This window comes from Anomalospiza imberbis, chromosome 8 (assembly GCF_031753505.1).
Source record: "Anomalospiza imberbis isolate Cuckoo-Finch-1a 21T00152 chromosome 8, ASM3175350v1, whole genome shotgun sequence".
NCBI classification, from domain to species: Eukaryota; Metazoa; Chordata; class Aves; order Passeriformes; family Viduidae; genus Anomalospiza; species Anomalospiza imberbis.
The window spans coordinates 788907-812755 of NC_089688.1; the positions used below are offsets into that span (position 1 = coordinate 788907).

Sequence of the window (23849 nt, forward strand, 5' to 3'; positions counted from 1 at the left end):
GGTTTCTCTGGGATCTGCCTTGGTGTTGGAGCTGCTCAGTTCTTTACTCATGGCTTGAGTGAAGGGAACAAAGAAAATGCTTAATGAACTTACATTTGATACTGATGTTAAAGAAGAAGGAAATTGGCTAGAAGGACAGATTTGGAATTAAGAATTACCTGAGATAAGCTGGAAGGAAAAGTAGATGCGATGTTGGAATCCTGGATGCAGAGAATTTTAAACTTTCTGTGCTGAAAGGCAGAGACTCGCAAGAGAGCACTGCATTTGACCTGAGGCCGTGGAGAAGACTTCCAAAATTGATTAATAGCACTGGGATTGCGGGTGTGTAGTTGGTTAGAAGTGTGTAATATCACAGGGTGGAAAACTTAAAGTTTGGGGTTTTAGAATATAGAAATAAATATGAAGCAAGATGGAGGTTTTAGGGCAGAGGCAGGTTGTTCTTCACCTTCTTCCTTCTTCTTCATGGGTGTGGGTGATGTTTTGTGATTGGACAGAAAGTCCACATTGTGGATTTCAGGGGATCAGTTATTGGGTTAAAAGAGAAAACAATCTAGGTGTCATTTCTTAATTGGATAGTTTAGTCTTAAAAGACCTTAGAACAGTTGGCCATTTTGTGCCTTGCTAATGAAAGGCTGCAGAACTCACGGCTGTGAGGCTGTTTCACTGATAAGAAATAATAAACACCTGAGTCCGAACATGAAACACCGTCTCCAGTGCCTTCAATCCCGACCTCGACAAAGGTAGAAAAAACAAGCAGAGAACCCACAATACAATAAAAAAAAGATACCCTCAGGTAGGAAAATCAAACACAGAGATACACATGGAGAGTCAGCCCCTACACAACAGGACAGTAAGAGGCACTAAGTTTTAGTGGATCACAAATCCATCAGGAATCAGCACTAGCACGCTGCAGAAGAAGAGGTAATGGGAAATACAGACAAATAACAATACAGAGGAGAAATAAACACTTCTCATCTTTTTTACAGTAACAAGGTCTCTGCAGGAGAATTCCTGGAAAGATGTAAGACTTTGTTAAGGAAAGAGAAGACTGAGTGCCAACAGAATGGATGAGGTTTGGGTTTGCTCCTATGCTTTAGCTTATTCCAGGAACAGGCACTACAGCTCCTCCTGGTCAGCGGCAGTCGCTGGTGCTGTGCACAGGGAGGTTGTGGCACTCACACAGAACAAGGTCTGGCACCAGTGACATCCTGCCCACTGCCAGGTCCTGTCCCACAGGCACCTGTCCTATCCAAGGGGCCACCCTGTTCCTGGGAGCTGTGCTTCCAGACTCTCCCCTTCTCCAAGGCAGAATGATAATGCAACTTTGGCTAAAGAAATAGTGAAAATGAAGACCAGTGCAAAAATCCATGGGATTAGTTAAAGGCTTTACACCTCTGTGGCAGTGAAATGGGAATTGAAAATTACTGTTACTTACAGCAATTTTTAAAGATCAATACAACTTTCTATCAGTCCTATGATTCTTTCTTTTTCTGCTCTGCTATCTAGATACTCATTGTTGATCTCACACTGGTAGTTTGCTTATCTGGGTCATCCTTCTTGCCCCAAGCCCCCTGTCCTTTTACCAGCTCTACAAAATAAAGCCAAGCTATTATTTAGAAGGCTTTGCTCTATGAGGGACCCAGTCATTTGCTTTTGTTTCTCTTACTTGCTGTATTGTGCAATCCAAGACCAAAATACAGCTAACAAAAATTTTCTCAGCACTTCATACAATACGGAAGCACATTTTTCGAAGACCATCAGTGACTATCAATTTCAATTCTGATGGCCGTGTCCAAAATTCTCTGAATCTCACTAAAACCAAGATGACTTGTGGTCTCTGAGGAAAGCCAGAGTGCTGTGGTGATTTCACAAAGCACCTGGAAGACCCTGTGGTACATCTGTAGCTCATCTCCAGTGCCACATTCATGTGGCAGGGATTTGTGGACCACCAAGCAGCAGAGCCCTGCCTCCCCATCCCCCCCAGCTGCTTCCAAGGACATGATCCCTGGCTCTCTGTCTGCTACAGCCCACACTAGTTCTGCTCCTGACCTCCCCATGCTTTTCCCAGAGCTGGCCATCTCTCACCTGTAACAGACAGCAGGACTGCACCCTGACAAACACAACGCCCTTCATCTGTAGCACTACTTGGACAATGTCTTTGAGGATACATAAACACAGAAGGAACCTTTTTCCTAATGATCCCTGAGTTTTCTTCCTCTCTGCTTGGATAAATGAAGTCACAATCCAGCTATTTAAACATGACGAGGACAAACAGGAGTATTTCTACACTTTCATACTATTTTGTCAGTTGAATAAACTTCGTTAGAGCAATCCAGGCATTGCCATCTTGGCTGCACAGTCAAAGGTGAGCACTGCAAAACAACTATCACTAGAAGTATTTCTGGTCCCTAGTTTTAAAAAGCATAAAACCAGAAAGGAATTCCTGTTTCAGAATGAAGTCCCATATAGCAGAGCACTGCTGTACCATCCTGATCATATCACTTGTGGAACTGAGAAATCCTGATATAATTTAGAGGCAAAAATGCTGATACTACTTGAGTAGTTGCTGATAATAATGTTACCTATCAGGGATGCTTCACAATTTGGAACTGCCTCTTAAAATTATATGGAAGAGAACACAAAGCAGCAGTCAGGTGGGAGCAGAGGAAGGTATGTCAGGAGAGAAGCTGTACCTGCAGCCTGGGAGGCAGAAAAGCAGCTGAAATTCTGACTGTAAGCTGTTAAATCACAATTCTGACAAAACTCATCACAGCAACAACAGAACATGGGAAGCAAAGCATCAAAGGGTTATGTTTGTACAGGTCTGACTCTGATGCACTGAATATTCATGTGTGCAGCAACCAAACACAGCAGTGTCTGGATGTTTACATACACTACTTATAGAGATGAAAATCAAATAATTGTGCCATCTTCCCACACTTACACTTGTGCACACACACAGACAACCTTTCCCTTCACTTCTAGATCCCAGAGTCCAAATCTTCTCTAAGACATTCACAGTTCTCTTGCAACCATGATGAAATGTGTTAGTTAAAACATGTAATTTCTGTCCAGTTGAGACCAGCTGCAGGAGGCACATATATTAAATAAACAGAACACCATATAATTAAATATTTTTATCTATATATAAAAAATAACATTATCAAATTCTCATTGTGATCTAAAGATAAAAAGCACTTTACAAAGATCACTGTTATTGCTAAACTATTTAATCAGTGGATTTTACACTGAATTAAAAAAAAAAATAAAAGCATGTCAAAAGTCTGTAGTGATGAAAAAAGTGGAATGGGAAGAAGCTGCTGTCCTGCAGCTGGTCTCAGCTGGGTATAAAGTGGACTTTGATGATGCATCTTACCAAAGACTGCAAGAGAATTCCAAACATCCAAGGGTGTCCATCTGTGTGCACAAGTCAAAGTATGGCATGTCTTGGATTTTCAGCTCTGTAAGCACATATAAGCATAGAAATACTTCTATGTTTGGTACTAGTTTGTTAAAAAGAGATTAAATTATAATAAAAGCAGTGGTTTGTACAAGATAGTGCACCTGGATAAATCTGATTATGCCTTTTGTAGGTAGATGGCATCCATAAAGCTCAAGTTTAGTTCCAGAGGACATTATTTATAGGTGTAGAAACTGGTTTCCCCAGTTTGCAATTTCCCAGCCACCAGAAATGTCTCCCCAGATTCCCTGTGATCTATTTCTCACAGCCATACTCAAACACCATTAGTGCAAGGTGAAGGAACACCACAACATCTCAACTTTCTGCCACCTCAACCAGGCATTAACTGTGTATGCCTCTCACCTCTTTTTACTCTCAGTATCCCTCTGATGCTTCTCCATCTCCTTCTGCTTCCAGATCCAGCTTTTCAAAGGACACTTCCATTTCCAGTCACTAAGGTCAGCAGACCTTAGCAGTCATGGACTTTCATTTGGATGTCTGTCATTTTAATCACTATGTTACACACCCACAGTTGCTGCTCCAGTGACTGCAGGAAAGGCCTCTGCTATTTGCCTCATCAATCTGCATTCTCCCATTTTTTTTCTGCCATGAACATAAACTACCTGGAGATTTTAACCTCTCTAATACAGGAAACCACCCAAGAGCCTCACAGACTGTTTTCAGGAATTTCTGAACTCTCAGCAGCAGCGACTGGGTTCTGAACAAGTACCATTAAACTTGGAGGCACACATCAGGCTGTGAATGCAGGGCTCCCCTGCACTCTGAGCTGGGCTGGGCAGGGAGGGGACAGTGCAAAGGACACATCAAGGCTTGTCCTTGCCCAGCAGGCCAGGACTGCCCGTGGTGCTGCTGGGCACTGCCAGCCTGGCTGCAGGGCACTCCCAGATGTCTCCTGCAAAGCTGGCACAGCAGGCACAGAGGTGTTTGGCTGTGTGCAGGATGTCTCCAGTTGACCAACTGCAGCTGCACACATCTGCACCCTCCCAAAGCACACAAGTGAACTACAGCCCAACCAGCTCTAAGGAATCTGCAGAGAGCCCCGCCTGCTTCCCACTCCTGTGGGCCACGTGCTGAATTTTCAACAGGAGTTACAACCTGCTCTAGAAAAAGCAAGTCTTAAGGGCCTGGAAGGAGAAAAAAATTCCATGGAAGGGGTAGTAATGAGACAAAGTAGGTGTGTGAGTGGTACAGGGCAAAAATAGAGCAATGCCCCTTAAGTAAGTCAAAGTTGTCTTCTAAAATCCTCTGGCTATGCTGTAACCTTTAAGAAATGAAACATTCTCCTTGCTTTTAAAAGTGTCTATTTTCAGTTCTCCAATAACAAGAAGCAAATAGATTGTCCTGAATATCACTATTAATGTATTTTCTTAAAAAGAATCCAACCACATCTACACCCAGACTACTTCCTTATCCTTTCAGAGCATGGCCTGCATCAAGGCCTGTTCAACAACTTAAACTCAGTGAATCCCAAAAGGTAGAGTTTATGGCTTTATGACTGCCGTACTATCATTTTTTAGGGTATTTATTACTCAATTATGTATTTTTTTTTTAATTACATTAATAGCAGACGTTACCTTTTGGAATTTCCCATCAGAGCACAGACACTGATGAACTGAGCAGCAAAACTGAGTTACAGGAGCCTGGCCCAGGGTCATGCTCTTGTGGAAAATCTCTCTAAACCAGTCTCTGGCCTCTCCAGTGCCAGTGTCCCACCAGCAGCATCCTCAGGTGGATTGTGAGACCTCCCAGGACATCCCTGTGTCCCTCAGCTGGCTCATGGTCCCCCACAGCCTGTGCCTAACCCTGCACTGCTGCTCAGGAACCAAACTCACAGATCCTTGACTACAGAGAGGCAGCGGGGCTGTCCTCAGCCAGCAGCTTTGCCCCTGCACTTATGGCCACTGTCTCAAGGCCATCCTTTGCCTCACGGATGCAAACACCACAAGAGACAACATGTGCAATCAAATGAATGGAGCAACACGTTCTCTGAAACATCAGATTCTCCCTGAGAACAAAGCAGGGATGGAGCACATGGTAGGACCTGACCTCACTTGTTTAATGGCATGTATGAATGAGCAGAGAGCACTTTTCCCCAGCCTCAAGCAGGTAAGAACATTTCTGGATGTAGACAATGAACTGACACAAAATACATCCACACAATTTAAAACCACAATCTACTTGAAGACCATTAGCTACTCTGGCAGATGCATGAACATCTGAATTCAGAAAGTCCAAGCTAGAGGTTGAAGGTGCCAACTACCCTCTGGACGAGGAGCTGTAAAGAATCCTAATTACATCTTCACAAACCCAGATGAAAACACAATGGTGAACTTTACTTACCCATGGCAAAAAATGGATGGTAGCAAAAGAATCCATAGACATTGAAGGACTGACTTCTAAAGGATTTTTAGATTTTTCAACTACTAACAAAGAAATTGGTAAACTCTTTATCCAAAAATAAACATTGAAAAACCCACACTCAGAGTTCAGAGAGTTCTTTTTCATGAACTCCAGAAAGACAGAAAGACTGCCATGAACAAGAGTCACAGCAGGAGAGCTGTGGTTCAGTAATGCAGGATCAGCTGTTGGACACACCCAAAAAGCTGTAACTGTGTGTTTGTATGTGCTCTATGAGCAAGCTGTCTTTGCAGTTTACACTTTTGACCTGTTTTTTCCCCTAATCCAATTGACCACAATCCCACTGATCATCTGACAGGAGAAACTGCAAATGAAAGCAGATTAATTATTTTCAGTTGGCTCTCATTATTAACCACCACGTGTTTTGCAGCAAGAGAATAACAGACCTTGTGGAGCAGCTCTCTATATGGAGCCCACCCTGCAAGCAAAGACCCTGTATCAAGATTTAAGTACCAGCCAAGAAAACTGGAAACTCTGGGAAACCTGATACAGGTACAGTGCTGGAGGTGTGAACACAGCAGCTGAGAGGGCTTTTAACACAACTAAGCTAAGAGCTGGATCAACAACGCAGTTTTAACTCTGAACCCTTCTTATCTCAAATTTTCTCATTCCCCTTGACTATCTCTTCAACCACAGTAATTAAAAAAGTCTCATCCAGATCTCAAAAACCACAAAACTGTCCAAAAAGTTGTGCTGTTTGGATTACTAGGGGGGAAGGGGGATATTTTTAAGGCTCAAGACTCCACACTGGTCATGTCTCCAGGCATTTAATCTCTAATCATAAAAGCCCAAACCATTTTACCTTCCAATCAAGATTACTGAACTGCCAGACTGCAGTCACTGGGGACACCTCTTCAAGAACTGACATCTTCCCAAGTGAAGCAGAGGTCTGAGAGGCTCCTCTACCCACAGGTCCTCAGAAGCAGTCACTTTTGGGAAAAAGAAACCTGTATTCCTAGATGGGGCAGAAAATTGAGAGAACTGGCAAAACCGCTGAATAGCAGTAGTGTCACAGGCTAGGAGGGAGGCCAGGCTATGGCCACATCTGTCTCAGACACCTGAAGCTGTGCCAGGGAGCCTCTGCAAATCCCTCCTTCACATCCCTGTGACATACCTGGGATGCTCAGAGCTGACTCACAGCAGCTGCCTTCCCTCCTCCGGGGCAGCCCTTGCTGTTGGCAGCACTCTGGCCTGCAGGGTTGGTCACAGCCGTGGAAATGCCAGGGACTCTTCCCCAAGCCTGAAAGCCCTGGAACAGGCCGTGCTGCTGGCTGCCATTGCCAGCTCCTTGTGCTGTGAGCACAGGCTATTAACAACCCTGTCTCCCAACACTGGTGCCCACAAGCTGTTCACTAACAGCTTCTCAATGCTACTTGAAAGAACAAGACCTCCCAGTGGTATAATTATAATTTAACTACCCAGAATGTCACAACAAAGGAATCAGTCTTCGAAAAACCCCCAGAAAAATACAAGTTAATACTAAAGTCTGATTAAAAAACTCACCTGGGCTACCAGTAAACCGCTAACATTTTTGCTTAAAAAGATGTATTTGGCTGAAGGGATACTACATTATGGCAAAACTGTCTTTCAGAGTGCCCATCTTGTGTTTTGCAAAGAAAAAAAATGCAATTATAAAAGATTTTGTAACTATGGTAAATGCTTTTTAAATTGGATGAAGTTTAGGATGCATAACATGGGAATGGAAGAATTTTTTGGAGTTAGGGAAGTTTCTGGTAGTTAAACTACTGTATCTTATACTACTACGATACCTGCATCTATCAAGTTTTCAAGTTTCATCTCCTGAAAACAATCTGGCAATTTTTGCCAGACTGGGACATTTCCCAGGGGGAGTCATGAAGTTGAGCCCTATACAGACCATTCATTATAAACTCAGCAGGAACTGGAATTAAGGGGCCTACTGAACCTAGAGAGGAACCAAACCACGACCACCAGAACCAAAATGCTGCCCCAAACCTGTAATGACAGGCTCAAAGCTGGTAGTGGAAGATAGTAAAACTCACCTTTCAAAACTAGTTCATTCCACTAGCAGAGCAGTATTTTAGAATTTCTCAGAAAACTGTCCTTACCACATTTGTTCTTTTTTTTTTTTTAAACACACTTTCAGTGTTGCAAACTGAAACTAATGGCATGATCTATAATATAATTAAAACATTTTGTAGTAAAAAAAGAACAAAGTACTCATAAAAAATGTACATTTTACGTTATATATGCACCTAGCACATCTGCTATGCCACTGGGACAGATGTTTATTAATATGGATATCGGATCATATTGCTAGACTGCTAATGGCTCAGTAATCTATCTTCTAAATACCACACAAGCTTCTGAATATATGCAGAACCAATTATCAAAATATTTCCAAAAAAATCCTGCTTTACTGCTATGGCCTGTGAAAAGCACCATTAACTTGCAGTTTGGTTTCAACAACAGGGTACAAGAGTTACAACATGCTGTGTTTATAGTATGTTGTATGAAAGACTTAGAGACACTCCCTCTAATACAGCAACTTAAACAAAACTTCAAACTCTCAGGATTAGAAAATCTCCCCTCTTCGTGTCACTACAGATTACACCCTTACCTGAATTACTGGCTTGTAGTGAACGAGTTTAGTTAGACAATTCAGTTAATTAAGGAAATGTTTGGCATCAGCTGAGCATCACTGTTTTAAGATTTCTCAAAATGTATAAATAATGATGGTTTATTAAATTAAAGATCCTAATATCCTTTTCTAATATGCCAGCCCTTAACTACTAATATGCCTCACCCTCACTGTGGACATATTCTCTCACCAACTCTTCTCCTCATTTCTAAGCCCTCACGAAGGTACGGATAAAGTTTATTTCAATGCAACTTCACCGAAGAGGAAAAAGTACCTGGCTGTAAAATGCAAAGAGGAAACTACTTTCAGAATAAAAATATCTACTTTGCATAATGACAAAGAACAGTCTTAGACTAAAATGTATTTTCTTTGTACTTCATCAATTTGATATGTGCCTTGCTGGCACTTTGGGAACAGTAAGTAAACAAATTCTCATTGATACGGTTGACTCGGAGTTGCCAACAGCCCTGCAGTACCAAAGGAAAAGGATTATGATGTTCCCATCCTCCCACATCTCCCCCATTTTCATGGTGGGCTCTGCTTACATAAACAGTGTTATGTAGAGACTGTGTGAATGAAATTTGTATTGTCAGCCCCAAGCACTCAAATACCATGAGTCAGACTCCAAAATACCACAGAACTGGAATAACCATAAGGAGAATTGAAATAATACATCTGCAGTTCTTTGTATTTCCTTTCTCTTTTCGAAGCCTTCAGGGGTCCCAATTTTGGGATTTGCTAGCAACCATGAAACTTAATTAAAAAATGCTGGGGGTAGGTGAGTTTCTCCTACAATAATGTATCTCCAGTGCCAAAACAAGAAATAATACACATACAAAGATTTTTAATAATGTTCTGAGTCAGAAGCACTGACATATTATATGAGTCTAACAAAAGAGCAGTTAAAACATGCAAGGTCTTAATTTCTGTCTGCTCATCAAATGCAGCCACACAGTGGTGAAAGGTAAGTGGCAATATGGCAGGAGAATATTGGCACTGGCTAGAATCTACCACTGATGCAAATAAAATCACCCCAAAACAAACCAAAACAACAAACAAACAAAAAAACCCCAAAAACCAAACCAGAGCAAAGACTTCAGAAAAATTATTAACATGGGTGCTGTTTGCTAGAATAAGCCTTTGGCAGGCAGTTCTGGCTCTTACAGTGCTGTTCAAAGCTTACATCATTCTGCTTTCCACCATTGTAAGAAAAAGGATTTTGCTACTGGCAAATTAGAGAGCATCCATCATTCCTGCTGCAGAACACTGGGGTGAGGAAGGGATTTCCTTCCCCACAGTGATGCAAGAACTCACCTGCTGAAAGGCCTGGCTGAGAGACTGCCAACTGCAGCCAGAATTTGGGGCTTACAGAGATCATTCCTTACTGTTTTGAACTGCCTGGTGCAATCTCAGCAAGACAGGCCATTCCTGATTACACTAATTAGGTACTTCAAGGTCCTCTTAACAACAAAGAAGGCACGAGACTTTTCTGAAGGGACATAGTTTCTACAGAAGATTGTATTAACACAACTGACACAATTCAGCCAGGCAAGTTACTTGGCATCAGCATCTGTGTCACTGTCACTTTGCCATGTCAAGATAAAGCATTTGAAAATATGTTTGGCACAGACTCTCTAGTGAATAAAACTTTTTTTCTTGCAATATGGTAGGCAAAATTTCCTAGGATGGAAAGATGGAAGGGAGCATTTAAGTTGAATATAACAGGCCCAAAAAATAATGTGGCAGTCTTCAACAAAAACACCACTTTATCTGATTTTTCCATCAGTATTAAACCACACTTTTTCTAAGGCCTAAAATTATAGTGGCAGCTTGTTTCCTCAAGCCTACAGGATTTAAAGTTGAAGAGGATTTCTGGAGTAAGTTATTGCCTTGGCAAAGAATGCAGTACAACATCTGCTTGTTCACTGAAATCCTGAAAAAATCTTGAGGGTTTCTGCAGCTGAGACAGCAAAGATGTGAAGAGTGGCCCTGAGTAACTTAGTGAGGACTTCCCTCTATGACATTCCCATCATCATTCCTCCTCCCACCCTCCTTCTGTTTGGTTTGCCTACTGTCAGAAGCTGGAGGAGACCTTATCTGAGTGCTTCTCCCTTGGGAATGGGCGATGTGCATTCCCAACCCAACAATGGGCTGTTGCTCAAACACCAGCCACACACCACCAGAGAGCTCTGCCATCCTGGGGCCTTCGGCCTGCTCCATTGAGGACAACAACTGCTTTTGCAGAGAATCTGATGGACAGCTCTGGAAGTGCCCTTTGAGGTAAAAAATAAATCCCACAGCTAGTTTAAACAGGTATAGGAAATGAAAGAGAAGTAACTCATTGACTCTCTTATTAATCCAGATTGAACTGCTGGTTCCAAAAGCAAAGTTAGGGCTTGTGCAGGGGAAAGCTGCAACTGTGTGGGAAACAGAACATTCTTGACACGGGTGGACTGCAACGATTGATCTGGACAGGACCTGCCCAAGCGTAGCCCCGAATACTTGGAAATGCAAACATGTTTCAGGCCTCCATGCAAAATTAAAGGCAATACTGACTGGATGCTTGCAATGCCCCTTCCAGCAGCAGCAACTCCCTTGGCAGCAGCTCCTTCCTGCCATATCCTGTGTTTCCCACACCACGCCAAACCCTTGGTTTGTGTAACACAGCACTGAGCTCCCGCAGTTCCTGCTAACAGATGTCCAGCATCTGCTGTCTGCAGCTCCTGCCTTCCTGTACAAGCACTGAGAACCCTTTAAGGAAATCACTTCTAGGATATTCGTGTTATCCTCATCTGCTACCTCTGACTGGCCCACTTGAAAAGCAGCATCAACAGAGCAGGCAGCAATAATGAAGACATTCCAGAGAGAGAAACAGAATCATGCATATTCCAGTACAGAAACCTTGAAGCACTAAATTAACTGGGATCTATGATCTGTTTATAACTACTTAGCAAAAAAAGTTACTTAAGAGCAGAGCATTACCATATGTCTAGCAATTACCACAGGCCCATACATACCCAAGAGGCTTCTCAGCCATTACCCACTGAATATGCTGCTCTGCATAGATGACTCAGCCAACAGGAAAAAGATGTTTAAACCAATGAACAAAATTGAAAATAAACCATTGCTTAATGCTAAAAGTAAGTCAAAGCTGTTCGTGTAAACGGCCAAGTATTCTCTTAATTTTACACCTAGCTTCCACAGTTTGCCTTCAGCTCTATGGAGAGACAGACTCCCATCAGGACAGCAAGAGAACTAGTGATCAAGTCATCCAGGTGGAAGTGGGAAGCTGATCGGAATGTTGAAAAGCAGGAACTACATTTCTGTTTCCTCCTCTGACAATGCACTGATCTGAAGCACACTTTCTCCACAAGAGCACTCATTCCTGGGGCAGGCCTGGAGGAAGAAGCATGCTCACACCTCTCCCCTCCTCCTTTCGACTTCTGGTTCTATTTTATTTATTTTTCTTCTTGGTAGATTGAGGACCTGTGGCCTTTCCATCAGCCTAAAGAACCTCAATGACAGTGTCAGCTGCTTCTTTTAAGGCAGCAATAGAGGTGGCTGTGTAGGGATGATCTCAGTGGTCTGTGGTAGAGCTATGACTACACAGAGATCTTTAAATGAGCTTTTCAATAGGTTTACCATGAGATGAAGTGACCCTACTGAACTCTCATGCTCTTTCCACTAGTTCTCACTCACCACAGACACACTGAACAGTGTCACTCCTCCCCTCTGCCTCCACAGAGCACCCCCAAGCAGTGGGGTTATGTGATCCCTATTTCCTAGCAGTAAGAATAGCTCTAGGATGATCTTAACAGTGCAGGACTGAGACAGCTTTGAGAAAATACTGCAAAAGAACACCTTACATTTGCAATCTGCCATGCAGATCCCTCCACACTTCTGCCTTTAGCCATCTTCTTACCAGCTCAGGGGTTGGGCTAGAGGCTCACTACGGGTGTCCTCTTTCTGCCCTCCAGTCCTGTGCCTCAACCTGGCAACAAGGCAGGAGGATGGAGAGGCAAAACTACTTGCTAACATTTATGAGCAGCAGTACGCCAGCTAAGTCTGAGGTGTACTGAGAGATGCTGAGTGACACTGCCAGTGCCCTCTTAAGGAGAAAGACAGTTTTGATTCCCAAAAGTAGCAAAACATCATCTGCCAAAGGTACTGAATTGAAAAATGTGTGTTAAAAATGCTATATAGTTTTGGAAGAAGGAAGTGTGAAAACAGTTGGCAGGCTATGCAAACCGTGAAAGGTCCTGGTTTAATTAAAAAAGTTTGGAACAGACTCCAGACATAATTTCAGCAGAAAACAGCAGTTCGGCACGGTTTCTGTTGTTCATTGTGCTCCCAAGGTGAGCATTTGTGCACAGTTTTTCTCAGAAGTATGCATACTCTAGGAAGAAAACTAAACTAAAATATTACTAAATAAAATTAATTATATAGGAAATACAGTAAGAGTGTTTACAACCCTGCAGCTTCTGGGAACAGTTATATTTTATTTTATGGCAACTCCATGGCCTGACTCTTGGCCATAAAGAAACCAAAGGTTCTTTCTCTGTAGAAATTACTTCCTGTGGGTTGATCACTCAGAGAGAAGCAAGTCAGACATTTGGTAGGGTGAAGAGAAGAATGAGAACTAATACAGGAGAAGTGATTTTGGAAAAACAAAAGCCTTAGCTCTCTAAAATACTCATGCCTTCATCTGCACAGAAAAGGGTGACTACAGCAAGGGCTACAGTTCTCAGTCTAGGGAGGAGGGGAAGCAATAATGACAAAATGATTTTGGAATGACTGAAGTAATATACTTCAGTACAGAAAATTCTAACTATACTTCTTCTCCCCAGCCTAGAATGTACTGCTGGCATCCCAAACAACCAAAGCCAGACACACAGTCTGGGGAGCCTGTAGCTGATTTGGGTACAGCTGAGTACCACATCAACCTGGTTTTCAGGGTATGCTGTGCCATCACCTCACCTACACAATGACAGCAGACACATCCAGAACACAAAGAGACAAAACCTGGTTTTCCTCCAATGCTTATGAACTTATTATATATGTGACTATAAAAGAAAATAGTTTGTGTTATAAAATCTCTTTGCTTTGAAAAACATGACTTAAGACCTCAAATTTTTCCCATTTTATATTCTGATAGAGAAATCTTGATATACAAAGTTGATAGTATTGCTAAGGGACAAGAAGCAGGGGGAAGATGGCAGGGAAGTCCCTGTACCTCATTCCCTTCCCTGGACTGTCCACTTGTCTCCCCACCAAGATCAGAGTGGCAGCTGGGACAGCAGCATGCCTTCACTGCAGTCACCTCATCCCGGTAGCCACAAGCAGCCCCCTGAGGTATCGCCAGCTCTGCAAAGCCTATTCAGTCTCAAAAGCAATTCCCACTGATCTGCTTCTTTCTATTTCACTATCTGCAACTACTACTCATTTTTACGTACCATTAAGTGCTATCAGTATTATCAAGTTCACAAACTCGGCAGTGACAACTCCAGACTTCTGTTTCACCAGCCAGGTCAACAGGGCAGTAACTGCCATACATCCATTCTCAGATAATAAACTGTCAAGAGAAATGTGGGTGTGCATCATACTCTGAACATTACTGATCTCTTGTAAGCAAAACCTCCATGTGAATCAGCATTAAATTCACAGGGGAAAAAAAGTAGCTAATATTTTACGTCTAGTTTCTGGTCGTAATTAATTCACTGCTGTGCCTACCCTTCCAATGAAGGGGCTGATAACTGCAAAAGTTTCCAGTCTTATTTCTTGGAAGCCCTCCAAGGGTTTACGCTTCTAACTTCTGCTAATTAATTCAGGAGGAACCTGAACATATGGTGTTATAGCCAAAAATATATAGCATATACAAAATATAGCAAATAAATCCCATAAAAACAGGCCTATATTTTAAAGGGTAAAAAGCTGGGAGAGGTGTTTTGCCTTTTTAATGACTGCTTCTTTATTTTCCTAGGAGACATTGCTGGGTGCTCTCACCCAACAACAGCTTGAGCAAAATAAACATAAAAACAAGACTTGCACAAGACACTGAAGATCAAAGGTAGGTTCCATGCCATGCCTTTGGAGAACGCTACAAAACTGTCGTTGTTATGAGTTCGCTCAACACTGTCGTGAGGACAGAATTCCAGCCGACACCGATCACCACCTGGCATCCAGTATCCCAGGTGATCTCGGCTCCCGGCCCTGCTGTGCCCGGTGCCACAGCCCCAGGGCACCGGTGGCACCAGTGCGGCAGCCCAGAGCCCCGTTCAGCTCTGCCCTGCAGCCCAGCCCAGCCCTGGCTCACAGCTACAGCTGCCCCAGCCTTGCCCTCCGGCTGCTGCCGGCCCTGCCTTGCCAGCAGCTTCCCCTGGGGCGGGCTCAGGGACGTGCCACAGCCCGGCTCCAGGGACCATGGAGCTGCTCCCTGCTCCTCCTGGCCCGGACTCCAGTGGTTCTCAGCGGCCCGGGCTGCTCCTACACCCCGATGCGGCGCTCCGTGCACTGCACTGGGATCAGCCCTGGCCCCTTCCCTCAGCGAGCAGCCGGCTACGCCCTCACAGTCCGGGCACCTCGCTCCTGCTGCCCCAGGACAAGGAGGAAGGTGCAGAGCGATGGCAGCGGAGCAGCCCCAGTCAGTGTGGCTGCCCTGCAGAGCTCCCGGGTTGCCGCTGCTCCTGCTCGGGGGCTGAGCCCAGCTCTGCCCCCGCTGCGAAGTGCTGGGCACGCCCGGAACTGCTGCCGGCCAGGCCCGGCTCCGGCCCGGCCCGGCTCCGGCCCGGCCCGGCTCCGGCCCGGCCCGGCTCCGGCCAGGCCCGGCTCCGGCCAGGCCCGGCTCCGCTCACACAGGCCCGGCTCCGGCCAGGCCCGGCTCCGCTCACACAGGCCCGGCTCCGGCCAGGCCCGGCTCCGGCCAGGCCAGGCTCCGGCCAGGCCCGGTGCCGCTCACACAGGCCCGGCTCCGGCCAGGCCCGGCTCCGGCCCGGCCCGGCTCCGGCCAGGCCCGGCTCCGGCCAGGCCAGGCCCGGCTCCGCTCACACAGGCCCGGCTCCGGCCCGGCCCGGCTCCGGCCCGGCCCGGCTCCGGCCCGGCTCCGGCCAGGCCCGGCTCCGGCCCGGCCCGGCTCCGGCCCGGCCCGGCTCCGGCCAGGCCCGGCTCCGGCCCGGCTCCGGCTCCGGCCCGGCTCCGGCTCCGGCTCCGGCCCGGCTCCGGCCAGGCCCGGCTCCGGCCCGGCCCGGCTCCGGCCAGGCCAGGCCCGGCTCCGCTCACACAGGCCCGGCTCCGCTCACACAGGCCCGGCTCCGCTCACACAGGCCCGGCTCCGGCCCGGCCCGGCTCCGGCCAGGCCCGGCTCGGCTCCGGCCAGGCCAGGCCCGGCTCCGCTCACACAGGCCCGGCTCTGCTCACACAGGCCCGGCTCCGGCCAGGCCCGGCTCCGGCCCGGCCCGGCTCCGGCCCGGCCCGGCTCCGGCCAGGCCCGGCTCCGGCCAGGCCCGGCTCCGGCCAGGCCCGGTGCCGCTCACACAGGCCCTGCTCTGGCCTCTGTGTACCCGAAGGAGATGTCCCACCACAGCCCTCCCAGCTGCCCGGGAAGTCTGCCCTGGAAGATGTCAAATTACTGCCTGAACTCCTCTCTGCACTCCTGGTGCCTCTGCTGACAGGAGCTGATACTTGAGAGCTCTGAAACCCCTTTGTCCTCTGACTACAGCAGACCCTGAAGATGAAAGGCAGAAGATGGCTCTTTCTGGCACAAGACTAACAGCTTGTCACTAAAATAGGGTTGCATTTGCTGTAATGTACACTGTGATTTGTAGTTGATTTGCTTCTGGTTCTGGACAGGCTTCTGCCAGAGGCTACATAGATCTGTTTGTCTGCCTTATTTGTGAATTTGCTACATTTGAGTATGTCCCCATTTTATTAATTTGTTGACTATACATTTGAGACATGGACAATAGGTCCTCATGATCTTCTTTGCCCAACCAACAAACATCTCAGTCTTCACTTTTTTTTTCAACTTTTATGCTAAGGGTTGTAGTACTAGATACTCTGAAATAACTGTTACACTAATTGCAATACTGCTAAGAATGCAAGGAATTCACTGAAATCTTACACAGGACTACAGGAAAAATAAAAAACAAGCACCAGCTGCTTCCTCTGATTATTTTGAGGATCCCCTGTCTTCAAGCAAATACCAGTCACGTTTGGACACGGGGACTGGGAGGTTGTGTCGGTATTGCTTTGCCCTGGGCTTATCCACGCATGAGGTATGACTAACACATCAGCACAAACTAAGGATTTCTACACAAACAGCACAATGAAGCCTTACTGTTTAAAATGGAGCACATTTTCTTGGACTTCAATTTATAAAATTCTTTTAGGATGTGGAGCATGTAATTGCTCTAATCAGAGGAATTAATCTTCACAGCTTCCATGACTACAAGGCATCCTACAGCAAGCAGGAAATTATTCAGAAGTGGCTTCACACAGTCCAGCAGTAAGTCAACTAAACACATCACACAAGTAAATCACCATCAGAATTTTTAAGCTTAAGAGTTTTACACAGGACTTTTAATCAGATGACTGGGAATTCTCTTTGTGAGAATGTGTCTGGATTTCTACCTGTATACATGAAATTTAGGAGTCATTTCCCATTCTAGCTGCAAATGACTGTTTGTTTAAAATCAATTAAAACATCATCTTAAATTAACCTTCATGTCCATATGAAAAAGGTGCTATTCATAAAAAATGTTCAATTTCTCAGCTCTGCTACTTGTATCACAATCTGGTTTTCTCGCAGGAAAAAAAGAATTTTTTTTTAAAATGGCTTGCAAGCATTGGCAATATAAAAAGTTGAAACTTAGAAAGGTCAAATGTCAATCTAAAATAATTTCTGTCACCTTTCTTTCAAAAGTCCTACTGTAACTGTTAAGCTCAATAAAAAGTCATTATGTTCATTTTCATTTCTGTTCCAAGGAAATGGAAGTTGCACAAATGAAGTACCTTTTTTAAAAACAGTTTTTAAATGAAAGAACAAACTGTGAATGCCTCACCCTTCCAAGGAAAGATGCAATAAATAAACTGTGAAATAATTACACATGCTTCTCATATAGAAAGATATCCACAATGTAATTATCTCACTGAGAGAAGGAAGAAATAATAACAGAACATCTTTCTGTCCTGACATTTGCTAAAGAGCTTTTATTTTCCCAGAAATTCCAAGAACAATTTCAGGGACTTAGAAGTCTCTTCTGCCTGTACCAGAGCATTCTGAATGTCATGTGCTGCCTGCAGTGAGCAGCAGCACTCAGAGATGAGAGAAAATGTGTGTTTTGGCTCTGACAGCAAAGGCAGAGAACTGAAGTGCCTAAAACGGTTGTGGTTAAGGAGCAACAGGTGCCATAAAAAAGAATAGAAGACTTCAAAAACAAAGCTGATGCAAGCCTGTGTATGTACCTGTCCTATTCCTACTGTTAAGGCTGACAGGCAGCTCCAGTTTATCCTTTCCCTTTGGTATTTCTACTCCAGTTATGAGCAATAGCAAAACCTGTTTCCTGACTGCAGCTGTACATGAGTCAAGCTGTACTTTGCCACAGAAATGCTGCAGAGGAAAGGAAGAAATGTTGTGCTCATTATTTTGGCCATTAGCTGCTCACTGGATTGGTTTACAAGTATTTGCAATGCTTTGCTAACCTGCAAAGAGCAGCCATGGGAAGGGTGTGCCTCTGATCCACCACCCTCTGCAGCTGCACGCTGCCACCACCAGAACCTGCGGCACTGAGGGAATTCTGACTCTTTCATCCCTAGCAGCAGGATCTAAATCAGACTGTGTATTCATGAGCTACTGTGTTTGTTTAATAATACTACTATTGATTGCAATTGCCTACTACAGGAAAAAATAATCCATTTAGCTTGCAGGCAAATTGGATATATATATAAATACTTGGAGTGACACTGTCACAGAGCCAAACTGTTGAATTATTTTTATTTCTTTAAATGCTTCTCTTTTGCTTCTAAGACTTCAATCCACCAGGTGATTTTCCCTTTGGAATAAGCGTTGTATAAAATAAGTAATATATTTGGATTTTATAATTTTTTTTTAGAAAAAAAAATTGCTATCAAACGATGAATATTTAGCAGTAACTATTAGAACTATATTGAGTAACAACTGTCAAATCAGATTAAATACTTGCTGATGTATGTATTTAAGAATCAGCTGAAATTATTTCTACTATAAAAGTGGCAGAAGCATCCACAAAAGTATCATATAAAATATCACATTCTATGCAAGTATCATTAATAAAGACACAGTAGTAGTGTAAAGGAAATTCAGGCTCAGTCACAAGCTTTTGGGATGGACAGGAGGACATACACTGGATTTCTGCCTTCAAAATCCTGACTTACTTGTGTAAATATTAGACGCTCTGCCTCTGCGACATTCAGGCAGAAGGAGCAGTATCAGCTGATTGTGCTACCTGGTTTAACTTGACACCTCTCAAGGATCCATCACAAAGCTGAGAGCCTGAGTTTATTTGAGAGCAACACTTGCCTGAGGCCATTGCACACAGCCCCGGCAGGACAGTCAGGATCCCCGAGCACTGCAGACCCTTTCACTGCCCTGGCACCACTGCAGCTAATGCAATTCTGCTGCTCGCTGTAACAGCAGAATGTACCTCCTTAACCTGCCCTGCTGGAACAAGGAAATCCTGCTGGCTCTGTTCGACAAGGCATGGATGATAAAAATGCATGCAAGCATGCACACACAACTCAACTGCTCTGCTCAGGCAACAAATTTACCTTACAGAACGTCTTCATGTAAGTACCACAAGCAGAAGCTGCTCTTAACACAGAACCCAAAGGAGAGGCTGACCTTCTTTGCCCAAAGTCACTGTCTGCACAATAACTGTCCTTTCTAATAACTCAGCTGGAAAGCACCTCTGTTAGCAAAACATTTACAACCTTCAATCTTCAAACTAAAAATCAAGTGATTTTTAAATGAAATAATTTAAAGTGGAAGTTGTTTGTTCTCATCTAAGGCTTATGATGCAAACACTGAGCAGCTATGAACTCTCAAAAGCATCCCAAGACTGCTTAATGAAACACTGCTGAACAGTGAATGCCCTGAGATGAGCAGGGAGGGGAGGGAAAGGGGCAATTCCTACATGTATCTCAAGCTGAACTGTGACTGCAATGACACTTGGTTCAGGGGGTTAGTAATAAAGGTACCATTACCTTTTGTGGCACTGACAAACCAGGCTGGTGATGGGAACAATACTGGGCAGGAGAGCTGGGATACGGGATTTCCACATGGGTGAGAGTAGCTGGATGGAGCTGATACAAATTTGAGGGCTGGAAGGGCCCGAAAAAGGCAAGGAAGGCAGCAGATTTCAGGATGCAATGATAAAGCTCCACAGAATTTCAAAAAGCATCTGGCTGCTGGATGGGGAATAGGAGGATCACAGGTAACTCTGAACTAGAAAGGATCACCAGGAAAAGTAAATCACATAGTGAGTTATGGTGAGGAGTTTCATGGATGAACTTGACTAGGAATAGAACCCTCTTCTGCCCTCTTTCTTTGTCATCTGTGTGTCTCATGGTCCCTTCGAGTGCAGTAACTACAGAACTGCCATCTCGATTTGCTTTCCCAAGCAAAGACTAGAAGCCCAGATGAATTAAGGCTGTGAATTAGGACCGTGGCTATTACCAGGTGAGGAGCCCTGCCCAACAAAGCAGCTGCACTTGGTGGGAACCAGGAGTACTACCAAGAGAAAAACTGAGGCAAGCTGCAATCCTTGAAGTACTAGAGAATTACGTTTAGTCTTACTACAAAGATAAAGGGGGACAGCTTTTGGAGGATGACTTTACTAGATTTATTTTTTTCTAGTCTTGTTAATTTGTTTTGCTATTTTCATTATATTTCTCATATTAACTCCAATATTGATGCCATTTTAGAAACAAATGTCAAGTAGAAAAAACAAATATGAGACACTTTCTTAACAGTTTGCTGAGAGCTGCACTCTTTTGTTTAAAGAAAGTGTTCATATGGCCCCATTTGGAATCTAACAATCTACAGAATGAGTAAGGGGTAAAAGCCCAGCAATTCTCATTTACTTTTTACACCACAGAAAAGTGAGAGGGATTGTCCCAGAGCCTTCAAAAGGCACTGTGACTCCTGAATCCATGGGCTGCATGCTGTCAGGACAGGCTGTGGAACATCCCAGCCAGGACAATTACCAGCACTGGTGTGTCTGTGGTGCATCTACAGAATCACCTCCGACAAAAGCAGGCTCTGCCTGGTGTCCCAATCTTACCTGAGCCCTAGTTGTAACTTTCCTATCATCAAAGTGCAGAGACATCCTGCAGTTCTCTGTTTGAAGGAACTTTCCCCTAGTGCACAGGGCTCAAACAGCAAAACTATTCTCAAAGTTTGATAGCAGAGCTCCCTTTATGCTTAAACCAGTGACCATTCCTTGCTCCTTTCTCAAGAGGAATTACATGGTCCAGTGTTGTGATCCAAAGCACTGCTTGAATGAGATACACATTCCCTTATATGAGCAAAAGGGACTTAGGTATGTTTATTGGTAAATATCTTTGTAATCGTAGGTCTGCTTTGGCAGTGGAAAGCAAAGATCCTGCTCCATTTAAACATAAAGCTTAGGGAAAAACAGAACAAACCAAATTTTGTACATTTTTAGCCAATCAGGAGAGAAATTAGAGTATTTCCACTAAAATATTATGAAAACTGTTACAGCAGGTCAGGCCATTTCTTGCTATTTACTTATACAGAAGGCAGAGCAAAGAACCCAAAACTCTGAAAACCACTCACTGAGATTAAATAACAATGAATGCAAGGTAATACCATATGAAGAATAACAGCAATCTGCTTATGTAACGAGTGACTCAAATACACAAATTTACTATTTGTCTGAGTAGCTTCTGATGTAACAAATACAAAATGTCAGGATCTTTTATTTCTTCCACGTTCAAGAACTTGGGAGTTACAGAGTGGCGTGCTCAGACCCTAAGGTGAGCTGATGTTTGCTGTGCATTCTGCAATATTCATGCCCTGGGTGTCCAGAGAAGGGCAAAGGAGCTGGGGAAGGGTCTGGAGCAGCTCAGGGAGCTGGGGAGGCTCATCCTGGAGAAAAGGAGGCTCAGGGGGATCTTCTGGCTCTGCACAACTGCCTGACAGGAGGGTGCAGCCAGGGGATATAGGGCTCTGCTCCCAGGGGACAAGTGACAAGATGAGGGAATGGCTTCAAGTTGCACCAAGGGGACATTTGTGTTAGATATTAAGGAAAATTTCTCCACTGAAAGGGTAGTCCAGGATTGGAAGAGGCTGTCCAGGGAAATGATGGAATCACCATCCCTGGAAGAGTTCAAAAACATATGGATGTGGCACTTTGGGACATGGTTTAGTAAATGAACATGGTGCTGCCGGGTTAATGGATAGATTCAATGACCTTAAGGATCTTTTCCAACCTAAAAATTCTATAATCTGTTCCCAGATTTCCACAGAGCAGGAAATGAAGAGCCAGCTGTGCTTCTCAGCACATATAACTGCCACCTTTGATAAGCAACAACAGGAAGAGCCATGAGAGCTCACCTATTACCTATTGTACAGATACAAATCTTCTTTTACTAGACTTGATCTGGCATCATTAAAGAAGAAACAGAGCTTGCTGAAGGAGATATTTAAAACAAATTTTACAACAGATTGCAGATTTCTCCATGCAGGTCTTTACCTCCCCCCCTCACCTGTACGTGGATTTGGAAAGTGCCAGTGTGATAAAATGCAACAGCTGCCTTCCCCAGAAAGAGCCTGCAGCAGAGCCCAGCTCTGTCCTAGCTGGTTCAGCTCGATGCAGCCCTGCTCACTGACATCCACAAAGATACAAAGAGAAGGTTCTTTGTCTTTTGCACAAAAGAACTGGTTTCATGAGGCAGTAAGTGTCCTGGAAGAGTAGCTGTGTGTAAAGGCTTCACCTGTCAGCAACTATTTTACTGCTAACTAGACCAGGGGAAGAAAGGAAGTACAGACACCACCACCAATACCTTCCTTTGTTGTAATCCACTCGATTATAGAGATTTCCACATCATTTAATTCAGAGCATGGCAGGAAAAGTTCCTGCACTTAAACTTGTTTCATGTTGTAAGGCCATCATCAAACACACACTGGCAGCAGAAAGAAATACCAGCTTTGAGAGCTATCTGCTCTGGTACTCTTCATTTTTTAAACTACATCTAGCAGCACAAGAGTTCTCATGAAAGCAACAGCAATAATGGGATATAAAATATGTATGAGTCTGAATGTGTACTGTCACACATGGGCTCTGTACAGAGTGTTTCATGCTTGACAGCATGCTCTGATACAAGTAGACAGAACAACAGATGAGAAATCTACAGCTTAAAATCAAGATTATTTTGTTACTTTTTCCCTTTCACTGAGAGCAGAAATAGAGTGCTGAAGCATGTACAAAAACCCTACCAACAAATTAATAAGAGAGGACAAAGGTAAAAAATTAGAGATAAGCATAGTTCAAAACATTAAATCCCCCAACACTTCAGTGCTCCTACCTGATGTGTTGCATTAACTGAGCCACTCAATTTTGCAGAGATGCTGTGAGCTGACATTAAACTCTGTATTTGCTGCTCCAACAGTGTTACAATGGCCTCCAGCCTTTCTAAATACACAAGAACCATTTTTTACGTAATTACCTTGTGAAGTCAGTCATCTCCATCATAATCACACACATCCTCTTGGCCAGAACAATTATGTCATTGCTGGTATCATCCCAGATTTCAATCTCTGCATCAAGCTTACTCTTGACTTTTTTGAAGTCAGCCACTTGCTCAGCTATCTTTTCCTTTTCAGCTTCTGGCAGTTGAGTCATCTTGGCCTAAAACAGAATAATTTGATTAGTAAAACATCTATGTCAGAGTGTTTTATTTTTTTAAACAAAACCACTGCACATTAATAAATACATAGTTTAAACACACTATGGCCTGAGCTAACTGTTTGAGGTTGAGCACTTCTAAATTTCAAAATTTGTATGTTGTCACTGGGTTGGGCCAAGGAAATAATCTCTGTAATGGGGATAGTGGTGTTCCTGAAATCATTCATTTTAACATAGCGAGAGAGAAAGAAGATTAAATTCTTCCAAATGAAAGCCTTTATGAAATATGACTGAAAAATTTTCCTATTTCTTAGGGCTAAGGAGCCTAAGTAGTTTTGAGTATGATACATGTAAAAGTTACACAATGCAGTATTGATTCAGGTACAAAATAATCAATGAAAAGGGTTAATTGTCCTGAAACACTCAGGTA

General features: G+C 44.0%; 1 protein-coding gene and 1 long non-coding RNA gene across 2 annotated transcripts in view; one reads left to right on the forward strand and one right to left on the reverse strand.

Moving 5' to 3' along the window:
* The window catches only part of LOC137477705 (uncharacterized), a 499166-nt gene that overhangs the window by 400307 nt on the left and 75010 nt on the right, over positions 1-23849 (forward strand). The window lies entirely within an intron of this gene.
* Positions 1-23849, reverse strand: part of CTNNA3 (catenin alpha 3) — a 427360-nt gene that overhangs the window by 27744 nt on the left and 375767 nt on the right. The window contains exon 15 of the mRNA XM_068196847.1: positions 23241-23422. Coding sequence (XP_068052948.1) covers positions 23241-23422 — 182 coding nt within the window. The remainder of the gene's footprint in view (positions 1-23240; positions 23423-23849) is intronic.